A 23,932-nucleotide genomic window follows, 5' to 3' on the forward strand; every position below is an offset into this window, starting at 1 on the left:
ACTAGTACAAATAATACCATTCATCTTGAAAAGGGCTATAATCCGCCATCAAATTCTGCTGATAATCCTGTATTCAAAGTGCCATTCCCGTTCCTCCTGAAGAAGCACAGTGGAGGACAAGATTAAAAAAAAGGCACATGGAGATCTACCAACAGTTTTGGCCGAACTGGTATTGCATGATTCCCCAAATTAAGGGCACATTTCTGGAGAGGCCACCACAACCACCCAAGCATTATTGGAAAACGTACCGGTTTGTGCATATAATGCATGCATTTAGGCACGTGATTCGGGCAGGCGAGCTGGCTGCTTTGACAGCTGAAGCCTTCAGGCAGGCCAGCGGCGGGCAGGGATGGCTCCAGCCCCAACGGCCACCCCGGGGAAGTCAACCCAGCAACTCCTGCGAAAGCAAAACCAGTGAACGAAAATCCCTCTGGTAACATGTAACCTGACCAGTATCGACTATGCTGCTTCGTATACAAGTATAATAGATGTCAAGGTAGATCACTAGTGGGCTAATGAAAAACAGGCAGTAAAACATGGATTTGATATTTTGGAATTTTGTTAAACCCGGTGCACTTTTCTGTTATTTTTTGTACTGTTTTCTCAGTCTGCTTTTAGAAGGAACTTCCAAGTGTATTTCTTAAATTATATTTTACATTTATTACCAGTCAAAAGTGTAAAGTTAAGACATTTTAAAATAAATATTTGCATTTAAATTAACACCCTCGCCGAGTGTGTCTCCTGCCCCTTCTCCAAGGCCCGGAGGTTGCCAGCCCGGCCGCGGACTGCCTGTGGCACGGCGGGGCTGGGAGGGACGCGACCGTTACTTTCCGTTATTCCGCTTGCGCTGGCCCCCTCCGGCCCGCCAGGGGTCGCCAGGAAGCCGCCGGGGAGGGCTCAGGCTCCCGGCCGCGCGAGGCGGCGCTGGCTCCCCATTGGTCGCGGCGAGGGGCTTCTTGCCTATTGGCTGCCGGCCTATTAGCGGGGGCGTGGCGTTGGGCGTGCGCTGGCTGGTGTCTCCTCGTCGCTGTGGAGCAGCGGAAGTGACGAGCGGCGGGGGCTCGAGCTCCCGGATGCCGCTGGGCGCGCGCACTGTGCGGGGTTGCTGTCGGTACCGGCCCGCCGGGGGAGGCGGCGGGGGTGGCCGGCGGCGGCGGGCTCGGGCGCCCCGCTGAAGCAGGCGCCGGGGGTGGGCAGCGGGTGAGAGCGGCGCTGAGGTACCGCCGTGTCTTCAGCGGCTGGCGGGGGCGGTGGGAGCGGCGGGGGTGTGCGCGGCCGGAGAGCGGTGCGCCCTGGGGGCCGGCGTCTCTGTGAAACCCCTCCAGAAGGACGGACGGGGAGGGTACCTTTACCGGAAGGCTTAAGGCTGTAAAGGTGTCCTAGCGATAAAAAATGTGGTTTCATCTCGAAATGCGATGAACCAAAATAATCGACTAATTTATCCGGCTAACGCTTCCCTCCCGCCCCCAGCTGTTTGCTGAAAAGTACCGTATAAGCAAGAGTTGGATTTATTTTTTTTTTCATTGTGTGCAGTGAACCGGTTTTGCAGGATGAACACTGTGACCGAAGAAGTTAAGCCAGAAGATGGCAAACCGGAATCTGAAAAAAAAATATTTTATTGTGAAGTGAGTGCGTTTCTTGATGGCTTTTCAGACTATCTGGTAAAATGCGGGCCTAAGGTATTAAAGACCATGCTCTTAGAAATGCAGACCTAACCTAGATGTAGTGTGGCAAACTTGGAAGTGAGAGAAGCTGTTAATGTGGAGAATAACGTGGTCAGTCCCTGGAAGAGCTACTTGTCCTAGGATTCAGTGAATTCAGTTTGTTCTTGAGCAGTCACAGGTGCAATATAATGGTCCTTAATTGTAGCCTTTCAAATCTGCGTTAAGTATTTCTCATAGGCGACTGCAAAGGCTCATTTATGTGTAAAGGCTGCAACTCTGGGTTGGAACGTGTTAAATTTGTCAATTGTATATTGTTCTAGCAGTGAATTTTTTTCCGGTGCATTAAACTTCTGGGACAGTACGTCAAGAGAATAGACAATATTAGCATATGTTAGTCATTGCTTTTTTTAGCTAAAGATAGTAAGGAATAATTGTAGATCTGTATTGTCTTCCATTAATTATTGTAATGGTATATGTGTGTATGTGGATCTTAATGAAATGCAGATGTCTTCCTCCGTTGTTTTTCTGATGCCTTTGATGTGACAATGAAGGGAGTTGCAGTTATTCTAGGGCGTAATTTTGTCTCTGTTCCTTTCTAGTCACTGTATGATCATCCGTTTTTGTTGGCTTTCCAGCCTGGAGAAGTTTAGAAAACTAAGAATACAGAAGTGGAAGTAGGAGGGAAGGGGGAGGCTCTTAAGAGTTGTACCATCCAGTATGTTTAAACACGTATTTAAGCATCATTTGAACAGGTTTGCACACTATTTGTGATCACTTTAGGCGTATGCTGTTCTCCTAAATGTCATGCAAATTGTACTGTTTAAGCCGAAGAAGACCTTGAGAATTATGCTGTAGAAATGGATGTAATTACAGTTCTTGTAACTCACCAACTACAGAATATCCATAGCATAACTGAAGATGTGCTTTCAATTTATCTTTTTAGGTTTGTAAAGTTCCATGTATGAGTTCTATAAGTCTTCAGTCACACTATCGTGGTGCAAAGCATAGAAAGGTAACCTTTTTCCATATTAAGTGTATATGCATATTTAATCATAAACCTGTCATTCTTGTAAAATTCCATTATTTATTTCACATGGCTTCAAGTGCTTATCTAACTCATTGGTAGATCTATAATGGTAATTTACTTGGAAAATACCAAGAAAAAGTTGAGGTGGGAATCTCACAATCCTGTTTTCAACCCTACCTAAAGGTACACGTGTGTTAGTTGTGAAATTAACATTTGAATTACACAGAAGTCAGAGATGGTGAAAGAATGCAAACATCTGTTTTGGATAGAGTTGGTAAAAGTACTGCTCTGTTTTCCAAGTCTATATAACTCACCTTTACTTTGAATAAAACAAGCTTACCTGTTACTTTGATAGTAACATCAATTCGGATTTCCTGTGGGAGTTACATAGGCTTAAGTCCTATGGTTCTGTTTGTTTGAAGCATCTCAAAAGCAACTTCCTGGTTTACTGCCTTTGATTTTTTTGTGCTTAAATTATTAGGCAGCGTTCTGTGAGGCTGCATTGGGAGACCAGGCTTTTATAAACGTTTGACTGAACTTTTGACTTGATTAGCTGATGATTATCTTCTGTTTTAAATTCCACATTTTCAGTTGTCTGTACTTCCCTCTGTTACTTACAGTTGCTGTCATCAGATTGTGGCACTGAAGTGCCTGCTCTAATGTTTCCTTAATGGCATTTTATTCTTCCTGGAACACTAAAGACTAACTGTGGTACTGTCTTTTTCAAGTGTTTGTGCTCTTTTTCTTTCAGTTGTAGATGAGGGGCATCTCCCCACCTCTTGGTTTCCAGACAGATTAATAGTATTTTGTTACTTATTTGCTGATCACTCTAATAGTGTTTACTTTTGAGTCAGTGGCTACACTCTCTCCAAACACTCTTTTTCCCCAGGATTCAGTCGTCTTGTTCCCTGTTGATCCAATAGAAGTGTACAGTACTGTAGTATTTTTCATGTCCTGCCAAATGTTCTTGCTGATGCAAGAAGTTCTTTTGGTTTTGTGGTTGCTTCTTTTTATATCCTAGCTAACCTTCATAGCAATCCAGTTACTGCTGTTTCTCCCTTTTAAAGTGTAAAGACTGGTGATGATTTTCTTAGAAAAATTTTCTTCTGTTAGAAAATCTTAGAAAGATTTTCTTCTGTTTCGCTCTTGGAATTCAGTGTATGCTAGGCTACATCTGTCAAACTTTATTGAGTTTATGAAGGACTGCAAACTGATAGTGAACAAGAATCAGGCAGGCTGAAAACTGGATGCTTGTTAGATGTTAAATATTGGTGCTGGTGTGTGGAGTCCTGGCAAGTCACGTGACTGCATTTCCGTAGGAATAACTCTCCAAGACTGCATCATCATGGTCTTCAATTACCTCTAATTCCTCTCTTTAAATTATGAAATCTATTGTATGTTTTGGCAGAAGAAGATCAGAATTGAGTTACCACAAGAAATTTTTGTGTCACCAAGTTTGAAGTAACCATAAAAGTTCATGAGCTTATGTGAGCTTATGCTCCTTTTTGATAGAGGCTAGCTGTTGATAGTGAGTAGCTCTTAGTTTGTTCCTTACTAGAGGAATTCCTGTTCAAAATAATACCAAAGGATGTCCTGGCAACAGAACAAAATGAAGAGAAGGTGGTAGTTTTTTACCTAAATCGCAACACTGGCCAACCTACCAGCCATTTCTTGATGACTTTAGCCAGATGACTTCTTTTTTTCTTTCAGGTACCAATTTATCTTTACCGATGCCATTTTAAAGACACTTTTTGCTTGTCCTTCACCAGAGGAAGTTTCAAAAACACAAGAAATAACCCTTCATCAGGAGAAGGACAGTCACTGGGAAAATTCCAAGAAACAAATGTAAACACTTGCTACGTGTGTGAAATGGTTCTCATTTCACTGGTGTACCTTTCCCAACAGCTATTCAAAGTAAAACATGTTATTTTGAGTAGCTGTACTAGTAAAGCTTGACTGTCTGACAGATTTGTAGGAATACATCAGTTGACTTTGTGTACGTGCTCATTGTACTTTTTTGGTCACCTGGGTAGTTTGGTTATTCTGGATTTTGGATAGGTACATAAGATATTTATCTAGATGACTTCTGCATACCTCTGTTTCACCTTTACATGTTGATGGGTTTGCTCACCCTTATGTCAGTACCATTGACTCCTAAACAATAGCATCAGAATGCATAATTTGAAAAAGGCCACTTCCCAAACGTCTAAGCATACTTCTTAGATAAATTGTATTGAATGCAATTGCTTCCATAAAATTAGTAGGACTTTTATTAATAACCTATGTATAACCAAAGAATTAAGACATTGGGGGGGAGGGGGGAGTCTAATGTGCTATACTTCTCAGACTCCAGGGATATTGCTTTTGATGAGTTAGAGATTTTTACGGTGTTTTTCCCATAGTTTTACTTTTACCCAGAATATCTTGTTACTTCTCAAACTAAAGGAGAATAAGCCTATACTTAAAGCCTCATGGAATTCCTTTGACTGTGTTGGAGGCTAATAATTTGGTGCATTAAGCTGAGTCTACGTACTTATAAGAAAGTGAGCCCTGAGTTGTTTCATCTGTATTTTTATTTGTATATTTGCAGGCTTAATGCTCTGTAACCCACTGTATTGATGTGTGGTAGATATCAAGGGATAGAAAGAGACTGGATGACATATTGTGTCATAAAACAGAAGTAATTAAAAAATATTTCAAGCAAATTATTAGTGCAATGACTTTCTTCCTAGTTTGTTACTAGATTAGGTTTTGTTTATTTGAAGCCTTTTCCATTTGCACTTTGGAAAAAAATATTCACATAAATTTCAAACAAGGTTCAGAGTAGTTGCTCTAGTCAAATAACAGATGATCAGTTATCTAATAAGATAAAATTGTTGCCACTTACATTCTGTGATATATGAAATTTAAACATAGAAATTCTCAAGTCTTTGCTTAATTTACAAAATACTAGGTAATATTTTAATTCTATATAGTGTACCTCTTTAGAGTACATTTAGTTTCTGTCCCTGAGAGTTGATTCTTTGTTGTGCCAAGATTTTGTATTTCTTGCTGACTTCAGTGTTCATGCTATGATGCTTTCTGTGTCCTTCAACTGGAGCTTGAGTAATAAGCAGAATACACACCTAATTTTTTTTCTAGTGTTGGTAGTTTGTGGGGCCAAACCCCTGTAAAAAGTACTGATGGACAAAAGATTGTGGGGTTGGGATGACCACAGTACAAGGCTGTGTATATCTTGTGCATCGAGTGCCTTACGACCTTTGTATAGTTGCATACTGACGGATTTTGTGGTTTTGTTGCTGAATAGGTATTGATGCAGAGGGTGGGTGGAAAATGACTTGGGTAAAATAGCGTTCATACATGTGCATATAGTTCTTAGCTCTTTGGAAATTGGAACTGGCTTGTATTACATATTTTGAAAAACAGATGAATGTTACTTCTGGCCATTATGGTAAAATGGTTAGAAAAGAATGTTTATATAAGTTTACTAATGCTTTTCATTGAACCAAGTCTGCAAGAGCAATGAAGGGATATAATGCATGAAAGGTGTTTTGTTTTGGGTGGGGTTTTTTTTTGACAGCTGACTAAAAAGCTAGGCCCTTTTGAGGGAGCAGTCCCCAGATAAAGTATACCTGCTATGCAAATACCTGGAGTATGATGGCATGTGATATATTTTATTCTGGTTTTGCAAATACACAGTAGCTTTACTGCTCAGTTTGCTAGAGAAGAAATCCTAGAGTGGAATGTCTTTTTTCCATGTGTTTTGAACAGCCCTTTTCAGGTATGGCACCAGCAGAAGAGTGTTGCCTCTTCTGTGAGCTGTGTTTGGAGCACAGATGAGGGCCGTTCTGATTCTATCAAGGATTCAAGGTTCCTTGCCTGCCCTTCGTATCTGGGGAGAGATAGGGTAGAAATGCGTACTGCATTCCAAAAGGAGAGGAATCTGCATTCAGGACTCTGCAACCTCATTAGAAACAAGGAATGTTCAGATCTCTGAAGAGAGTTATTAGTTTTTGTCTTCACCATTTCAGTGTTCTCACTTCTGCTATACCTCTTGCCTCTGGTTGTCATGCATCAGAACCTGTGGTTGAAAATACCTGATGTACAGGCAACTTTTCTGTCCTTTTGTATGGCATTAAAATCAACTGTGCTGGAAAAGCATTTTAATTGGACATTTTTGTGTTGATACTTGGAATGTTAATGTAGCTAGGTTTCAGTTAGAGGAAAATTGCCTTGCTGTTGTATTGTTTGTTCGGTCTCAAGAAGTATGCTGTTATGTTCTGCAGCTTATCTTCATGATCAGAGGCTTAAACTGTAGGGCTTTTCTTTTGCAAAAACACTTGATTTGTTTAGTATAAGCTTGAAGAGTTAAAATAAATAGAATTTCTGTGTATGGGCTGCTAACATCTAGCTGATATGATTTCAAGAGTGTGTATATATTTAGGAACAACTAAATTATGTTTACATAATATTTAACTATGCATGTGAAACTGTTTTGTTAGATAACCTGTGAACTGGAATTGTGTGGAAAACCAATTTATGCAGTAGCTCTTACAGATTACAGTGTGTTTGGGAGGTTTGAACTGTAAAAACCAGCAGTTTTTGAGTTTTGGCTTCTCAAAGTTAGACACTTTGTTAAAAATTACCCTAACTTTTCATAGTCTTAGCTCAAAAACAGCTGTTGCAATTTGCTTGCAACACGTGACCCAGGACAGAGAATATGTTTCTTACCTAATGTGTGAGAATGTTCATTCCTGATGTAGTTTTGGGGTTTTGCTTCTTTTATTTTTTTTAAAAAAAGACACCTCAAGAAGGGGTCACAAGTAAAACGGACCCGCTAGCTTCAGTTGTGGAACTCCATTTCTAATATTAACAAAAGCAGTAATCCAAGGTAATCCAAGTGCAATCAAAGTCAAAGCTGATTGTCTGAAAATGGTCAGGAAGAAATCTCTGAGCAGCAGCTCACAGTTGCTGATGTTTTCTATGCTTGTCTGAAAAGTTAGGTATTAGCAGCTGTTTGTTGTAAAACTGTAGAATGACAAGTAACAAAAACACTTGCAGCAGCCTAAATAAAGGAGAGACTATGCCTGTATTCTAAGCTTATGAAATCCTGCTGAGCTCATACACTACCACCCACTATCTGTGGCGATACTGGGACTTAGGTAACTTCCTTTCTTATAACTGCCATGAAAGAACAGCTATTTGGCTTCTTAAACAATTAACTATCGTGTCAGTCTTGCTTCCTACTGAATTGTCACATTGACATGCAACATCTCTTCCATGCCACTGAATACTGAAAATATAGCACTCAGCTCCATGGACTGCTCTGGGCAGACAGCTGCTTTCCTGGTAGAATGATCATGCTTATTGTTTCATTCGTGTAAATCGCAAGTTTGTGTTTATTTGCTGAAAAGTTCTCAAAATGAGTCAAGATCATTTTAGCCATGTTCTGAAATGGAAATTTAAGTTCCTCTTTTCCTTAGATTCTGCCAAAAAACAATCTGTTCTGGATTCAGCTGATGAAAACCACTTTTCCTGTTCTTCATGATATGAATGAACTTTCAGGAGATTTGGCTAGCCTTAAGGTTTAGCCAAATCCGCTCAAAGTGGTGGGGGAGCTGCTTTTTGTTAGTTTGTTTTTCCTTTTGGGGCGAGTTTTCTTTTTCTTCTTTTTTTTTTTTCTTGGAGATACAACTTTTGAAAACTGAGGAGCTGTAATCATGCAGAACTCAAGGTTTTATCTGGCATCCTTGAGATGTTGTGTTTCAAGCCATAATCATATCTTAAAACTTCATTAATAACAGGGCTTTCTTGAAATTAACCTTGTGTTAACTGTAAGTATACTTCTGTCAGTACTTCCAGCTTTTGCAGAAAATCATAAAGGCTCCAATTTTTCCTACTTGATAATGGAAACTTTGGCCTGTAATGTAATTCATCTGCAAAGGCTTCTCGGGAAGTACAGGGTTTTTCCTTCAACTGGTGCAGCACATTAATTTCTTTTTCTTATTTTATTTTGGGATGACTTGCATCTTCATAATTAAAGAAAGAGAAAGCCCTGAGACCCAAGACTGTCTATTGTAAGTATAACACTTTTTTCTTTCCAGCCTCCTAGGATAGATATTACTTGGGGATTTTAATGTTTGTTGCTTTTCTAGTAGTTCAGGTATATGCATTTTCCAGATTTATGTGTCTATAACTGTGTTTCTTTTTATATGCTGAACATTCTTCCGAGATTTCTATCTAGTGAACTGCTGAGCAAAGAAATATTTTAGAGCATGAAACCTTAATTATGCCTTTCCACATCCAAATATTTGTATATCTATCTAGTAGAGGGATGGATAGTCAGTATTTTAGTTTCTTACCTTCACAGGCTAAGCGATCTCCCACTTGTCTGTTGGCTTTGTGCACTCCTAAGCTTCAGGCAGTACGCTAAGAAGCTAAATCAGCAGGCTAACAGAGCACTGTTGCAGCTGCAGCTCTACCAGTGCTGGAGTTGCCTAGCTGCATCACAGGAATGTTGTGCCTCTCTTTATTGTAGTGGACTTGGAGTAGGAAAGACCAGTTCAAGGTAAACTCAGTTGTTGGGCTGTCTTTTCCCCCAGAAACTGAGAATGTGAATCCAGACTGTCATATGTCAATGAAAATAAAGAGTTGTGGTGAAAGGTTGAAAACGTGGAATATAACTAGCTCACAGTGGAAATGGAAATCCTGTTCTAAAGGCACTGCTGATGATATACAAGATTTTTAAAGTACGAAGCAGACAACGTGAGCAGATACGGGAATACTGATAAAAACTGAGGAGAAGATTAAAAACCAAAATGGTTATACAGTCAGTCATCACAACAAATAAGCCTTTCACTATTACTTTATTTTCTTAGCCTGTTCTCTTAAGAAACAAGGCTTACCTTCTGGCTTTGTCATCTGTTCCTCAGTATCTTTTGAACCTCTCAGCCTTTTTGAACCAAGTTGATCAAGGGTTCCTGAAAATACACATCTGCACAGAGGAGAGTGATGGTGTCAGTCCTCTACTGAGGGAAGTGCTGCAGGCTGAGCTCACCGCTTGCTGGACCCTGACGAACCAACACAAGAGAGGGATTTAGAAGAGCACTGGTCAGAGTCTATTTTCTAAGAGACTGGGCTTCACTGGCTGCTCTCGTGGTTTGGTGTTGACAAGACAATATCAATGCAAGACGTGTCATTCAGGTGTGTGAACAATTATGAGACCCTTTGCCTCAGCAGGTATGAGTACTGCGTGCAGATCTTGTTTTTTTAGAGAGACTGGTAATGAAGCTCCTTGACAGGATTTCTGGAAAAGTTCTGAAAACATACAGGTGTCCTCAAAATCCAATGGATTTGAGCAGTCCAAAATTGTATTTATACCTCAGCAACAACAACAGATTTGTTTGGCTGTGGAGTAGTGTTTTTAGTGGAAAGCAGTTTATAGAGATTTCTTTGTATTTCTCATCAGAAATGGTCATTAAAAGTAATGCTTGTTAACTGAAGAGGTTCTTGCTTCAAGACTGTAAAGTCTTGTTTTGGAGGAGTAACGTAAAGGATGCATGGGACAGAAAGCAAGATTGAATAAGAGGACAGAAGGTGTGGCAGCAAGACTGTAAAAACAGTGGTGGAATACAGGAGCCTGTTGCAAAGACCTACACCTTTAGAAAACTACTGCTTAATGTATTACAAGCTCAGTGTTCTGTGGAAAATTCAGGTTAAGAACGTATGCTCGTTAGAAACACCACATCTCTGGAAATGTCATAGGTTAGAATCTTTCAGCTGTGATCTCTCTTACAGAATGAGAAGAGTTAAAATATCTGATGATTAAAGTGAAGAATCTAGACATGAAACTTCGGTAAACAAGTTAGCGCTAACTTCTGGAGGAGTCCCAGCATCACAGGGTGCCGCATGTCAGAAGCATTGCAAGATGTGCTTTAATCCAGAAAGCTCTGTGCCTCAGTAATCATTTTGAAGCAATCAACATCTTTTACTTCTAATATGAAAAGATTATTCATACTGTTGATGTCTCCTTTATTCTACTTTATCCATATTGAATTCTACTTCACTGAAGATCCAGACATGGGAGGCCAATTTGCAAGCCACTGTTAGGGTTTATTTGTCCACAAGAGGCTGAAATTTGGCCTGATGAAGTTTGTTCATATGTTTTAGTTTTGTGGGTTTTTTTTACAGATAGAAGAGCTTTCCACCTGAGTAACTTTTCAAAGATGACAACTCAGATTTCATTTTGGGGACTGCAATGCAGAATTATATATTCAATATATATGCAGAACTTCTCAAAACTCTCCCTTGGACAAATTACCAGTTACACAAATAACTCTCCCTCAAGAGCCAGCAGATCCAGGAAATTCATTGTATTCTGTCACTGAGATACAAGATTAAATTCTGAATTTGCTTGGCCTTTGTTTTTTCATTTTAAATACTTGGTGTGTTCTTTCTACAGTTTGCAGACCTGTATAGTAAGCATGAACAAAAATTAAACTGCATTTTTGGAGTTAAGTAGTGAGGTCTTGTGAATGAGCATGGAAAGTATGGATATTCTTAAATTAGGTGCACCTATGTAAAGTATGAGTCTGGTATTATTTCAGGATATAAATTAATGAGATGCTCCTGTTATTGCTGCTGGATCTGCAATCTTGTTCTAATGTTCATGTTATCAAATACTCCAGTGAAAGTGAAGTGTGGCAGCATGTTCACAGAGCTGGAGTTCAAAGAGCCAGGAACAAAATTGTACGGATGTTCTCAAAGTGAAGGATGAGTTTTCTTGGAAATCACCTGGGACAAAACCTAACAACTATCTGAAATGTACACTGTCTAAAGAAGAACAGGTAGTTCAGAAGATGAGGTTTGACGTTTAAGTGTTTTACACCAACATCTGCAATTTCTTCCTTGCTGTAGAACTAAAAAAACTTCCATTGTCAGTAGGGAGAACACCACCAATGCTGCTATCATCTGTAAACCAAAATTAAAAAAAAGAGAGATTATTTGGATTCTGAGTGTTTTCAGATGGGACATGCCATGTGCAGTATCGTCTCTGAACTCATTAAAAGTAACTGTTCATAATCCAGGAGTAATGAGCATGAGTAACCTGACTGTTTAACTGTACAATCTTGTTGACTTTGAAGTCAGTTAAGTCAGGAAATGCATCTGTTTCCAGATGATTGTGTTTGGAGGAGTACCACTTTCTGTAAGTTATTTTTGTGGTAATGACAGAACTGGATATCTGGGGTGGGTTTTTTTGCCTGCTCTCCAACAGTTCAGAGAACAGCTTAATGGAAGATGTGGGAAGAGAAGATGCTGATGTTCTAGGACTTTACTAAGAGAATTAAATCAGAGCTCAGTTAAGTATATAAATTTCAGTTGTGTGGTTTCTTTGTACAATGATATAATTGGACAGCTGGAAAACTTTCAGCTCTAGTTGAGGCAGTTACACATATGTGTTCAGGGATAAGTAGGGGAGGAGACTGAACATTGCTTTGTTTCCTGGGAACTTTTGGCCAAAGCGGACAGAAGTTTGGAAGACTTTTTGCTTTGAGCAAGAGGCATTAGATGTTGGGGGAATGCCAATGTCCATGTTAGGCAAATGTTCCCTGGGAAATAGCAAAATCCAGTGGTTTACCACTAGAACAAGGCAGCTCAGGTAGGAGGCATAGTATAGAGTACGAGCCCTATTCAAGACATTTCTGGGCTGCCTAGCTTTATTGGTGAAATTAATTTGGCACAAAGAAGAGTGGATTAATGGATTTTTTTTTTTTTTTGCACAGCCTGTGGAATTTTTCTTGTGTTACAGGAAGATGCAGAGTTAGCTTGCAGTACTTCTTTTACTACAATACAAATGAAAAGTATTGAAAGGTGTAATAAGGGATGTTGTAGGATCTAGCAACCTGCGTCTACATTCTTCAACTTAAAACCTTTAAGTAGCACCATGAGTAAAGAAAGCTTCGTTATGGTCATTCTGTAAAGCATGGAGTCAAGGGGAAGAATCAGATCTGAAGATAAGCTGCGTTTATTTAACAGCAATGACTACAAGTTCTTCCTCCAGTGAAAGCACAAATGTCATGTATTCTGCCTTGGGTTCACCACCAACAACCTTATCAGTACCCTGATCAGTATTTCATCTTTATTATGTAAGATAAATTTATTTATTTTATCATGTCACTCCGTGTCTGTCAAGCATTGATTAGTATGCATAAAGTTTTGGGGTGTAAAACTACTGCTACATTTTCAAAGAAAGGAAACTTGGAAGTTCCTTTCTGAGTTACTAGACTAGAAGGGGAAATGTTTCAGAAACCATAATAATAGAAGTACTAAGATCGAATGCTACTCCACCTCCCTTACCGCCTCTCTCTTAGGAAGTTCCCCCATACAATGGAATATAGAGTCTTTGTGCACTCCACCTCTTGTATTCAAAGGTGAATCTGCAGTGCTGAGTCCAGTGCCTCTTTGTTGCTGCTGAGTAACTGAATTGACAATGTCTGAAACTGTCCTTAAGTTTTGAAATGTAGTAGTTTTATTTCTGGCAGTCATTAGGAGTGTGTGCACATTACAAATACACGTATAGATGTAAAAGGTGGAGAACAAAGAAACACATTCAGCACTGTGTCCTTGAATATTGAAAGGAAAGGGATTTTTTTGTTCATAAAGATAACTAGTATCTGGAAAATACCCCTTACTAAATAAAATTGTTAGTTGGAAGGGATTTCCTGAGACAGATTAGGTGATTTCTTAACTTCCTGATTGACGCAGCACTGCTGCCTGTGTTGGATCATCACTTGCTTACTGAAGCCTTGGACATCTCCAAGGGCAGAGGGTGTTTAATCAGTCCGCAGTTGCTCACCTGTCTTAAAGAGGAATTTTATCCTAACATCTAATCTGTGCCTCCTAAGCAGCTATTTCTGGCTGCTACTTATTATGCTGTTGTCACATCCCCAAAGGGTTTGGCTCATCTTTGTAGCTGCTGTTCGGGTATCCATGCTATTAGATCTCGTCTTAGCCTCCACTTTACCAGACTAAACCAGTCCGGCTCCCAGACCTGTTCTCATAAGTTATTTGCCCTGGGTTGTTGGTCTTGGTAGCCCTTCCACTGGACCCTCTCTGGTTTCTCCACATCCCACTTGAACTGGAGAAGGATGGAACTAGACAGCCTTACAAGTCCCAAATAATGGAGGATAAGATATTCTGAAGTATGCTGCCTGGGCAGTATCTCAGTGTGGGGTTTGCCTAGTTTATGGGAGACAGGCTTTTAGCCAATATTCAGCTTAGCATTCATCATAACTCTGAGGTTCTTCTTGACAGTGCAGCTGCTCAGTGAGCCAGATCCCAGCCTGTGCTCGTGAATGGGATTATTTCAGCTGCAGAACTCTACATTTCTTACTGTGTTTCTTAAGGTTTCTTTAAGCCGTAATGTTCCCAAAGTCCTGCTCAACTGAAGCTGTGACATTGGTTGTATCCCCTAAATTACTGTTGTCTGTGAATTTGCCGAGGGTGTTCTATGCATCCTCAACCAGGTTATTAATGATGATGTTAATCGTTGTGGGCCTAGGAATCAGTCTTTGGGGTACTCGGCTGCTTACTGAACGCCAAGAGGGCAGGCTGTTGATTGTTGCCCTTTGAGCCTGGCAGTCCAGCTGATTTTCAGTTCATTGGTCAGTTTGGTATGCTTTAAGGGAAAATACTGTTGTGTTTTTGTTTTGAGATGCTTAAGAAATATAACTTACATTATCGATAGCATTACAAAGCTACGTGGCTAGTAAACATGAGTTAAATGTTAGCCTGGAGACCTGCTGTCGCTGAATGGAAGAGTGTCTTCAAGATCATAATTGCTTTTGTTAAACTTTTGCAGGCAGCAATGATAGTATTTGCTAAATGCCTCCTTTTTTAAAAAAAAAAAAAGTAAACAAAATGACTCAAAACCCCAAACTGCTACCTTTGGTGATAGTAGCAGCTACAGCTTGATTTTTAACTTGACCATATTTGTAAACTTCAACCACATAAAGGCAGACTGCACTGTGGACTGCTTCTGGTGCAATTCTCTGCAAATACAATTTGTTCCTAGAAGTAAACAGAAAATAAAGCACTTAAAATCTTATTTCACAGGTGCTTATTTGTGTCATTTAGCACTTGGCCATGTTGTCAGTCTGCAGATGCTGGACCTGGAATCTAACTTGGGCTTCAGGCACTAACTGAACAACTCCGGAATTAAGTAATTTTTGTACTTGCAGAGTACCTGGAGATCTTTTATTCATGCTACCACAGACTTTGAAGCTTTTTACTGAAAAAGGTGGATAAATTACTGTAAGAAATCAAGGGAGATACGCTTCCTCATACGCCTCCCTTATGTTGATATTGCAGAGTTGTTTGCAAAATGTTTACAACTCTGATTTGAGTTACAGCTTTGATACCTGTCTCTTAACTGCCTATGTTGTGCAGGAGGAGGAGAAAACTACTGATGTATACAATACGTTGTATTTGCTATGACTATGGAAAACTTCATTTCAAAAATGGGAATTACATGGGCAAATACGTAGTTTAACTGAAACTTTCACTTTTTCCCAATCAATGACTACTGGTATGTCATCTTGTTTTGATCTTGAATGTTGCAACTTAAAAAATACTGAGAACATCATTAGAGTGCGCTTGTGTGTCTGTGTATATGGATTTTGAGAGAAGGGAGGGGCAAGAGAAAGAAGTTCCAAAGGAAGGGAGTGGCAGTACCTTTACAAAAGCACGTCTAAAAATTCACTCTGAAGCTCTGAGTGGTTGAAAATATTTACAGAAGTCTATGTAAAAGAAGATACTAGTCTGTATGCAGTTTAATGACTATGAATTGTCTCTGAGACTGTTTAGGCTCTAAATGTTTAGACCAGAATTTTTTTGTCAGGTACCTGTAACACAGATCGACTGTCATGCACAATACTGAATAGTTAAAATAACTAGGCAGTATGAAAAGCGTTTAAAAATCAAATAAAAACTGAATACTCTATGCTTCTGTGACATTTGTGTGTTTGGTATATTGTGTTGGTGGGAAAGGGGAGTGGAAATGAAGACTTTTTTTCTTACTTAGAGCAGTAACGTTATGAAAGTGTACAAATATGGAATACTGCTATTACTAAGCCTATATTAAACTGCAAAATGAAGATAACTCTTAAATTCTCTAACTTGTTTGGATGATCTACTAGGTACTTAATAAAAGCAAGTGAGAAGTAGTCTGACTGTCAAACTATTATCCTAGGTCCTCCAGCCCCAGTTCGAACTCCGATGAAGTATGAAACACAAAGACCAGGTAGCTGAATATAAATGAACTAATGTCCTTTTCAGATGCAACTGTGGAATAGGTGGTTTTGTTTTAATGATGACCAAAGCAGGTGCTTGATTATGGTTTAGGAAGAAGCAAAGCAAGTTACCGAACATTTCAACCATTGCTTTTCGTTTGTGCACTGATTAATTTATGTAAGAAAAGATCCTAGGAGAATATGAAGCTACGAGTATTTTCACAGAAAGACTTTCAGACTTCAGACGTTATAGTTTCTTCCTGATAACATCTTATATCAATGAATCTAGCTAATGTTTTTTTAGCTGGTGAAATTTTCAACAGAAAATTTTGCAGCACGCATGTGTGTACGCATATGATACAGTGGAAGTTTGACAAAACAAAAGCATATAAACCAAGAACAGTATGGGTTGTTTATTATCAAGATGATATTAAGACAAGTTGTATGTTAGGAAGCAAGAAGAAAATGGCCATTACCTCGTAGAGACCTGTAACTTTTGTCTGTGTGGAGCTTTCCATATTAAGCCCAAAAGACCACATGCCTATTGCTGTCAGCTTGGGAACAGCCAGCTCACGCCGAGAGCTACTGCACGGGCACAGAAATGCGTCAGAACTGCATAATGCATTTAAGTGTTGGTAAAAAAATCTGTCTGTGGAGACTCATTATGTGGCACTAACTTGTTACATGTCACCTCTATCCCACTATGCTGCTGCTGCATGTCACCTCAGACAAAAAACAACAGAGAAAGTTTTTTACAAGGCTGTGAAGTTTTGGTGGGAATGGGCCACACTGTTCCTGTGGCAGGAGGTGTCCCATCAGGTATTTTCTACCACAGATAAATTACAAGAGGTTTTCCATATAAATTAATGCTGAAACTCTGTGAAATGTTTTGCGTGCAGCTGTGGAGTTTGACTTGATGGCAGCATAAGCGGATTCCTAATGGAATGAATATTTAAGAACAAGCACAGAATTCCCTATCCTTCTGAAGTTTTGTTTGTTTGTTTTTTAAACGATAATGTGGCATCCTAGGGGGAAAGAACACAGTAACGTACTGTTCAGTGCTTGTGGTATTTCTACTTGTTTGTTCCAATTTAAAGACACTAGCAGTGTTCATGACTGTTACGAAATTCATCAGTCAGTTAAAATACAGCTGTATATAATTAGGAAGATGCATTCTATTTCTGCACATTTTTTTCACAGATTGAAAATACGTATTGTAACACTTCAGCATGCTCTTTTATAATGGCCAACACATGAATACACTTAATGCCTCTTTGAGATTGTTTTGTAGCTACATTTAACTGAACTCTGCTGGTGCTCCGAGTTGACCAGGAATACTTTAACAGTCTTTTAGGCAGTGCAAAGAACAAGCTATTGAAACTCAGTGAGGAGCGAGATACAACCCTGATTGAAACACTGCTAGTTCAGGCTCAGGAACATATTAACTGTGGTTGTGCAGCTTCTGGTCTGCCTGGAGTACAAGAGGTGTTTGCTATATTAGTGAAGATTATGTGTTCTTTAGTAGACATAAGGCAATATGATTTTTGAACTTCAGGCTCCAAACAAGGAGTCTCAGTATGCTATATGAGTATTAGGGTTTTAGGGGAAGGAGGAGGTTGGTGGCTTTTTTTTTTTTTTTTTCTTTTTTAATGAGAACTGACACGGTCTGGGGCATGCTATGAATGGGAACTCGGTATCTTTCCTCAGTAAACTGGATTGTGTTAGGTCTGTTTTGCTTATTTGGTTCTCTTCTTGAAGACATTAATTCCTTGCATATAAAATTGTTAAGGAAAACAGAGTGTGCTGGAGTCTTTTTGTGAGTGGCTGAGATCTTGTCTGTTTTCCTTACACATTTTGGAGTGAAAATTAATTTTGGCCCCCTTAAATGTCCATTAGAAACTCCTTTAAGATCATAAAAATTATGTGCAAACTGTCTAATATGTAATATCTCTTTTTGTGTATATTTTTTACTTTAGTGAAGAGAGGACTCACAAAGGACATAACCTGTCTGAAGGATTTTATGAATGATCCTAAAAGAGAAGAACCTCTAGTTGGTATGTTTTTTGTTTTCTAAATTGTATGTCTTTGAATTTGTGACCAAATGGCTTTTGTTTTGAAATAAAAGGTGGAATTTTAGATATTGTTTCGTTTTCTGCAAATGTATTGAATAATTTATAGGATATATCTTATCTCTTATACCTTTTAAAGTTTAGCTTATTGTACTAAGTACTATAAAGGCCACCTCTTTTATACACCTTAATTGTTAGACAACTTGTTCCTGAAGGAGCCATCTTAGTAAAGAAGCTTTTCACAGATCACAGAATGGTTGAGGTTGGAAGGGACCTCTGGAGGTCATCTGGTCTTAAGTCCCTGCTCAAGCACGGTTACCCAGAGCAGGTTGCCCAGGACCATGTCCGGATGGCTTTTGAATATCTCCAAGGTGGGAGACTCCACGACCTCTCAGGGAAACCTGTGCCAGTGCTCAGTCACTGTCACAGTCAAAGGTCAAAGGCATTTCCTTATGTTCAGACAGCATCTCCTGTGTTTCAGTTTGTGCCTGTTGCCTCTTGTCGTGTCACTGGGCACCACTGAAAAGAGCCTGGCTCCATCTTCTTTGCACCCTCCCTTCAGGTATTTGTACATGCTGATGAGATCCCCTCTGAGCTTTCTCTTCTCCAGGCTAAACAGTCTGATCTCTCTCAGCCTCTCCTCATAGGAGAGATGCTACAGTGCCTTCATCATCTTCATGGCTCTTCATACGTCCGTGTCTCTTGTACTGGGAAGCCCAGAACTGGACACAGCACTCCAGGCGTGGCCCTACTGGTGCTGAGTGGAGAGGGTGGATCTTCTTGAACCTGCTGACAACACTTCTCCTCATGCCGCCCAGGATACCATTAGTCTTTTTGGCCACAAGGGCCCATTGCTGGCTCATCTTCAACTTGGTGTCCACCCAGGTCCTTCTCTGCCCAGCTTTCTAGGTGGTCAGCCCCCAGCATGTACTGGTACCTGGGCTTGTTCCTCCCCAGGTGCAGGAATTTGCACTTCCTCTTGTTAAAGTGCATGAGGTTGCTTTCAGCCCAGCTGTCCAGCCTGTCGAGGTCCCTCTGGATGGCACCACAACCCTCTGGTGTATCGACCTTCCCTCCCAGTTTTGTGTCATCAGCAAACTTGCTGAGGGCATGCTCTGCCCCATCATTCAGATCATTAATGAAGATGTTAAACAGGACTAGACCCAGTATTGACTCCTGGGGTACACCGCTAGCTACTGGCCTCCAACTTCATGCCACTGGTGGCTTATCATCTCATGATTCTTTGTGGTTTTCCATTTGGTGGGATATACAGGTGTTTCTGTCTAGTGAGATATTTTTCCTTGCTGTCTTTGGGAATACTAAAAGTAATGAGATTAATTTTAAGGTTTTCTTTCTTTCTAATTGCTAGATTAGGCAACCCTTAGGAGAGGATAAGCAATGCTCCTTGTCAGTGGCCTTTGTATTCCTGGTACGCGCTGGTGGGCTAGAGAAATATGTTCCCTGACAAAGAGCTACGTAACAAATTTCCTAGTATTAGCAGAGAATTTCTCTGTTTAGTGAATTGTCTTGCTGTTACTCTACATACAGGATTAATATTAAAAAGCATAGCATTTTATTGTTGTAAGTATTTTTATAGAAAAGGTGGATAGCAAAGTATTACTTTCTTGTATACTCCGTTCATTTGGTGGTAGTTTATTTTCAGAGTTAAGATTTGGCAATATAATACTGTAGTGGGTCTGAGATGTAGTTGAACTTCTTCGTAGCAGTCTGTATGTTTTAGATTTGTGACTAGAACAGTGTTGATAACACACCAGTGTTTTGGCTGTTGCTGAGCAGTGCACAGCATTAAGACTCTCTTCCTTTCCACTCTGGGTCCCCATCCCTCACCCCTGGAGTAGACTGGGGGTGGGTGAGAGGCTGGGAGGGGAGACAGCCAGGACAGTTGACCCAAACTGGCCAAAAGGATATTCTGTACCACATAACGTCATTCTGAGCAATCACAACTGAGGGTAAAGGAAGAAAAAGGCAGGAGGTTGGCTTCCAAGGTGGTCGTTCAGTGACTGGCTGGGTTTGCTTGCGGGGAGGTGAGCGACTGGTTTTCACATGGTTGTTTTTGCTTTTTTTTCCCCCTCTTCTCCTATTAAACTGTCTATCTGAACCCATGAGTTTTCTTGCTTTTGCTCTTCCCATTTTCTCCCCATCCTGCTGAGGGGTGTGTACGTGAGTGAGCAAGCAGCTATGTGGTTCTTGGCTGCTGGCTGGGGTCAACCCATCACAAACACACAGTATTGGAAATTATGATAATAGGGAACAGCTGCAGGTTTTTCCTATTTGTTTTAAGCTGCTTATAAACTCGTTACATTTAAGCTGTTCAGAGTAAAAGTTTTCATGCTCAAGCCTCAAACTTAGAGATTTCTGAATACTTCTGAAGCATAGTCTTTTAGTCATTTCTAGGAAAAATTAGGAAAAATCCCATTTTCATTCCTGTAATTCTTAAAAGTTTATGGAAGATTTTTAGATTATGAAGGACTCAATTCTGTGAAGCAATTATTGTCTTTCCTACATGTGCTTTGTGCTACTCAGACACTGTCCAAATTACATTTGACGAAGTTTAAATGCAGTTTTATAATCCAGACCTTTGTGTGGCATTTCCTGTTCTCATTCTCTTTTTTATATGCACTTCTCCATGAATTCTCTTACATGACTGTATTGAATGGAAGACTGTTTCTTAGGTTCTTAAAAATACCTCAGGCAGGAAAAAATGTACATGAAATATTTTATTTTGGTGGGCTTGCAAATCTGCCATAGGCAGTGTTTTTCCTTTCAGAATAAAGCATTCTAAAGAGAGAAATTTAACTGATGTGGGTAATAAGTCCAAAGAAATGTTGAAGTGATCCTGAAGAAGTGTTGAAATTCTGAAAGTGCAATACTTTTATTTAATCATTTTGGCTTTTATTAACAAGCAACATTGAAGAGAATACATTTTTTTATAGTAGTCTATACTAAAATGTAATAGATATTTGTAACTCTTGCTTTTGCAGGTTTAGAACATGTGGTTGAAATCAGATTTGAAGGAAGAAAAGAACCACATTATGAGTGCAAGCTGTGTGGGTTTAATACAGAGATGGCACCTATGATAGAACATCTTAGTGGATATAAACACAGAAGAGCATACATTGTGAGTAATTTTGATGCATTTTGATCACAATTTCTTTATGATACCTCCCCCCCCCCCCTTTTTTTCTTCTGTAAATACTTACATCAAGTTTGAAGTTTAAACCCCCATATGATAAATCACTAATACTTGTTTGGTTGACTCTTCATGGGTCGGATCAACATGAATAGTTATGAAGCTGTGAGCTGTTGAGGAAGTGCGATCCAGAGGTGCATGTCTGTATCTGCTCAAAGTCTGTTCCTAAGTGTTTTGATTGCCTCCAGGATCAGTTTCCTTAAATGTTGTGGTTCTTTCTTATTCCTTAGCATGCCTATAACGTTGTTGGATATGGTACAGAGCATGTTACCTTTTGGTAGCAAGCTTTGCATAGTGTCCATTTTTTGTTTTGAAGACTACTTAAGCAACTTTAACGTTAAAATTTAATTAGTTGTGTTACAGAGAAGAAACTAGCTCATCATGTTCAAAACAATGTTCACCAGTCTTTTGGAAGCTTGTCCAAAAGGTGAAATGTGCCATTTTTTTAATATTGTGATGAATTTTGGTATTGACTGTTTCAAGCTGTTTTTGTCAACAGTCTAAAGAATTTCCAGATAAAATGAAGAGAAAGACAACAGATGTAAAAGAATGCAAAGTCTCATTTCTCAGACGGATAGCAGGAGAACTAGAGAAGACTGAAGGATTAAAAATGTATAAGGTAATTCGAAGTAAATGTCAAGTATCTGGTAATGTGTCTTTTATCAGTGCATTTATGTTTGACCTAGTAAATTTTAAAAGTACTGCTGACAAAGCTTGTTAAATTTCTGTGTGTTTCTAGGAAATGTAGTATTAAATTGAACTAAGGCTTAACTTAAAGTTGCCCTAAAAAATCTGGGGAAAAGAACGGTAGTCTTGAAATTCGTCTGAAGAAACAAAGTTGTTTATTTTTAAGAAGTTAGTTTTTTTAGAAAGAAAATGTCCAGTCTGAATTCAGTGGTTCAGAAATTTTATTGCTTTACTTCAATGATTTTTAATTTTTGCAACTTAAATCTTCTCAAATGTAAGAAAATTTTCTTTCAAATTTCATTTATATTTGCAAGATTGTATATCTATAAAATTATGGGCTACACTGTGCTGGGATATATAAAAGTATTTGTTCGGTTTCTAAAGGCAGTTGCAGTAGAGGCTGTTGTTATGAAATTTTAATCAGAAAATCTAATGTGAAACTATTTCTATTCCTAGATTGAAGGTTATGTAAGACCAAGTACCTCACGTAAGTCTGTGAATTACTTGAGTATAATAGATTTGACGTAATTGATATTTGGCCTAATTATATTAGTAGTTGACTCAAAGGGTTTGACTGATATAAAACGTTCAAATTGTGATAGCACAAAATGTTTTCAGAAATGTCCATTTTTTGTGAATTTGAAATGAGGGAAGAAGGGAATCGCCAGACTTGCAGTGTTTCTTAGACATTTTTTAACTGCTTGGTTCTGGAGGTATTTAAGATAGTTACAGTAATTTGCTAATCAAGGAAAGTGAAAAAGTATAGAAAAATTATATTTGATGGGTTTCTCTGAATGAGCTGATAAAGCCTTCTCCACCTCATTTCAGTCATCAAAAGACATACATGCTGAATCACTGGTGAAAGTGGAAGTTACAGTTCTTTAGCAAGTCCATTGGAACAAGCAATGGAAGCCAGACCCTCAAACACAAAAAAAGCATCTTCCCTCATACAGTATGTTTGAATTAGGTCCTTTGTTACTGTGGATGTGCTATTGATGCTTAACGGTGCCAACCTGAAGAAATACCTACTTGCTACCTTTTGACCCCAGTACTAATATCACTGGGAAGGTAGGTTTGATTGAAATGGGTGAAGCTTGCATAGATCAACAGAGTTTGTCAGTATGAATCCTGCTGTAGGTGCCTACCATAGCAGTGCTTTTTTTTTTGGTTGATCATTGGTGGCTTCTGTGGATTATACCTTTTAATGCTGGTCTGCAAAACAAGGTGGCAGAGACCCGTTTTGAGCTCCGTTCGTCTCTCTTGTGAAGAGGAGGGAATGTGACCCAGTAATCTAGCTCAGTAATTTTCAGGTTATACATAGATAGTGAAGTCTTCATCCTCGGAGCTTTTCAAGACCTGGGTATACAAAACTACAGTCTTGTGTTAGCAGTAGGCCTGCTTCAAGGGAGAGGTTGGACTAGATGGTAGAACTGGAAGTTACTGTGTGGTCACAGAGCTATGACATCATTAGAATTGCAGAGATGTAATGCAATAGCTTGTATGACTGGAGTGCTGTAATGGATGGATATGCCCTTATGAAAGATGGCATAGAAGATGACAGTAGAAGTTGTGCTGGATGCAAGAGCCCTTTTTCTGTATGGAGCCATGGCTGGTGGTTGTTGAGGTATTATGGGTCAGGACGAGGGGGAAGGCCAACAAGACATCATGGTAGATGTCTGCCGCTCTTGAACAGGCTGTCTGTCGCAAGGCTGTCTTTACATAATGGCAAAAAATCTCCCAACTGCAGGTCCCAGTTTTCTTGGGGGGACTGACTTTTGCTGGAAAAGCAGCATGGCAAGTTGCAAACAATCCAAAAGTGAGTCGAGGGCAGTTTTTAGTAAAGCTTTCAGCACAGTCTCCCATGTTATACTTACAGCCAAACTGATGAGATAAGGTAAGTCTACAGGGTGGATAAAACGTAGCTGAACTGAGGCACAAAGAGGAGTTGTCAGTGATTTTAAGTGTGTTGGCCAGTTACTAGTGGC

The 23,932-nt window shown here is 39.5% G+C and overlaps 1 protein-coding gene across 13 annotated transcripts in view; it reads left to right on the plus strand.

Moving 5' to 3' along the window:
• The first annotated feature begins 1,012 nt into the window (after positions 1-1,012).
• The window catches only part of LOC148057410 (uncharacterized), a 42,562-nt gene continuing 19,642 nt past the window's right edge, over positions 1,013-23,932 (plus strand). For 3 of the 13 annotated variants that reach the window (XR_015704973.1, XM_087758498.1, XM_087758509.1), the window contains exons 1-9: positions 1,087-1,107; positions 1,534-1,625; positions 2,608-2,676; positions 8,735-8,768; positions 15,941-15,991; positions 17,957-18,034; positions 21,052-21,188; positions 21,760-21,879; positions 22,404-22,434. Coding sequence is in view for 12 of the 13 variants with exons in the window: in XM_087758498.1 (XP_087614624.1) it covers positions 1,551-1,625; positions 2,608-2,676; positions 8,735-8,768; positions 15,941-15,991; positions 17,957-18,034; positions 21,052-21,188; positions 21,760-21,879; positions 22,404-22,434 (595 nt within the window). In the remaining variant the exon portion in view is untranslated. Of the gene's footprint in view, positions 1,218-1,533; positions 1,626-2,607; positions 2,677-8,734; positions 8,769-9,623; positions 9,895-15,940; positions 15,992-17,956; positions 18,035-21,051; positions 21,189-21,759; positions 21,880-22,403; positions 22,435-23,932 lie in introns of those variants that run through there. The other 10 variants (XM_087758538.1, XM_087758517.1, XM_087758522.1 and 7 more) reach the window with 10 other exon arrangements.

Source organism: Nipponia nippon, unplaced genomic scaffold (assembly GCF_047370975.1).
Source record: "Nipponia nippon isolate SJK-2023a ecotype South Korea unplaced genomic scaffold, ASM4737097v1 scaffold_1, whole genome shotgun sequence".
NCBI lineage: Eukaryota > Metazoa > Chordata > Aves > Pelecaniformes > Threskiornithidae > Nipponia > Nipponia nippon.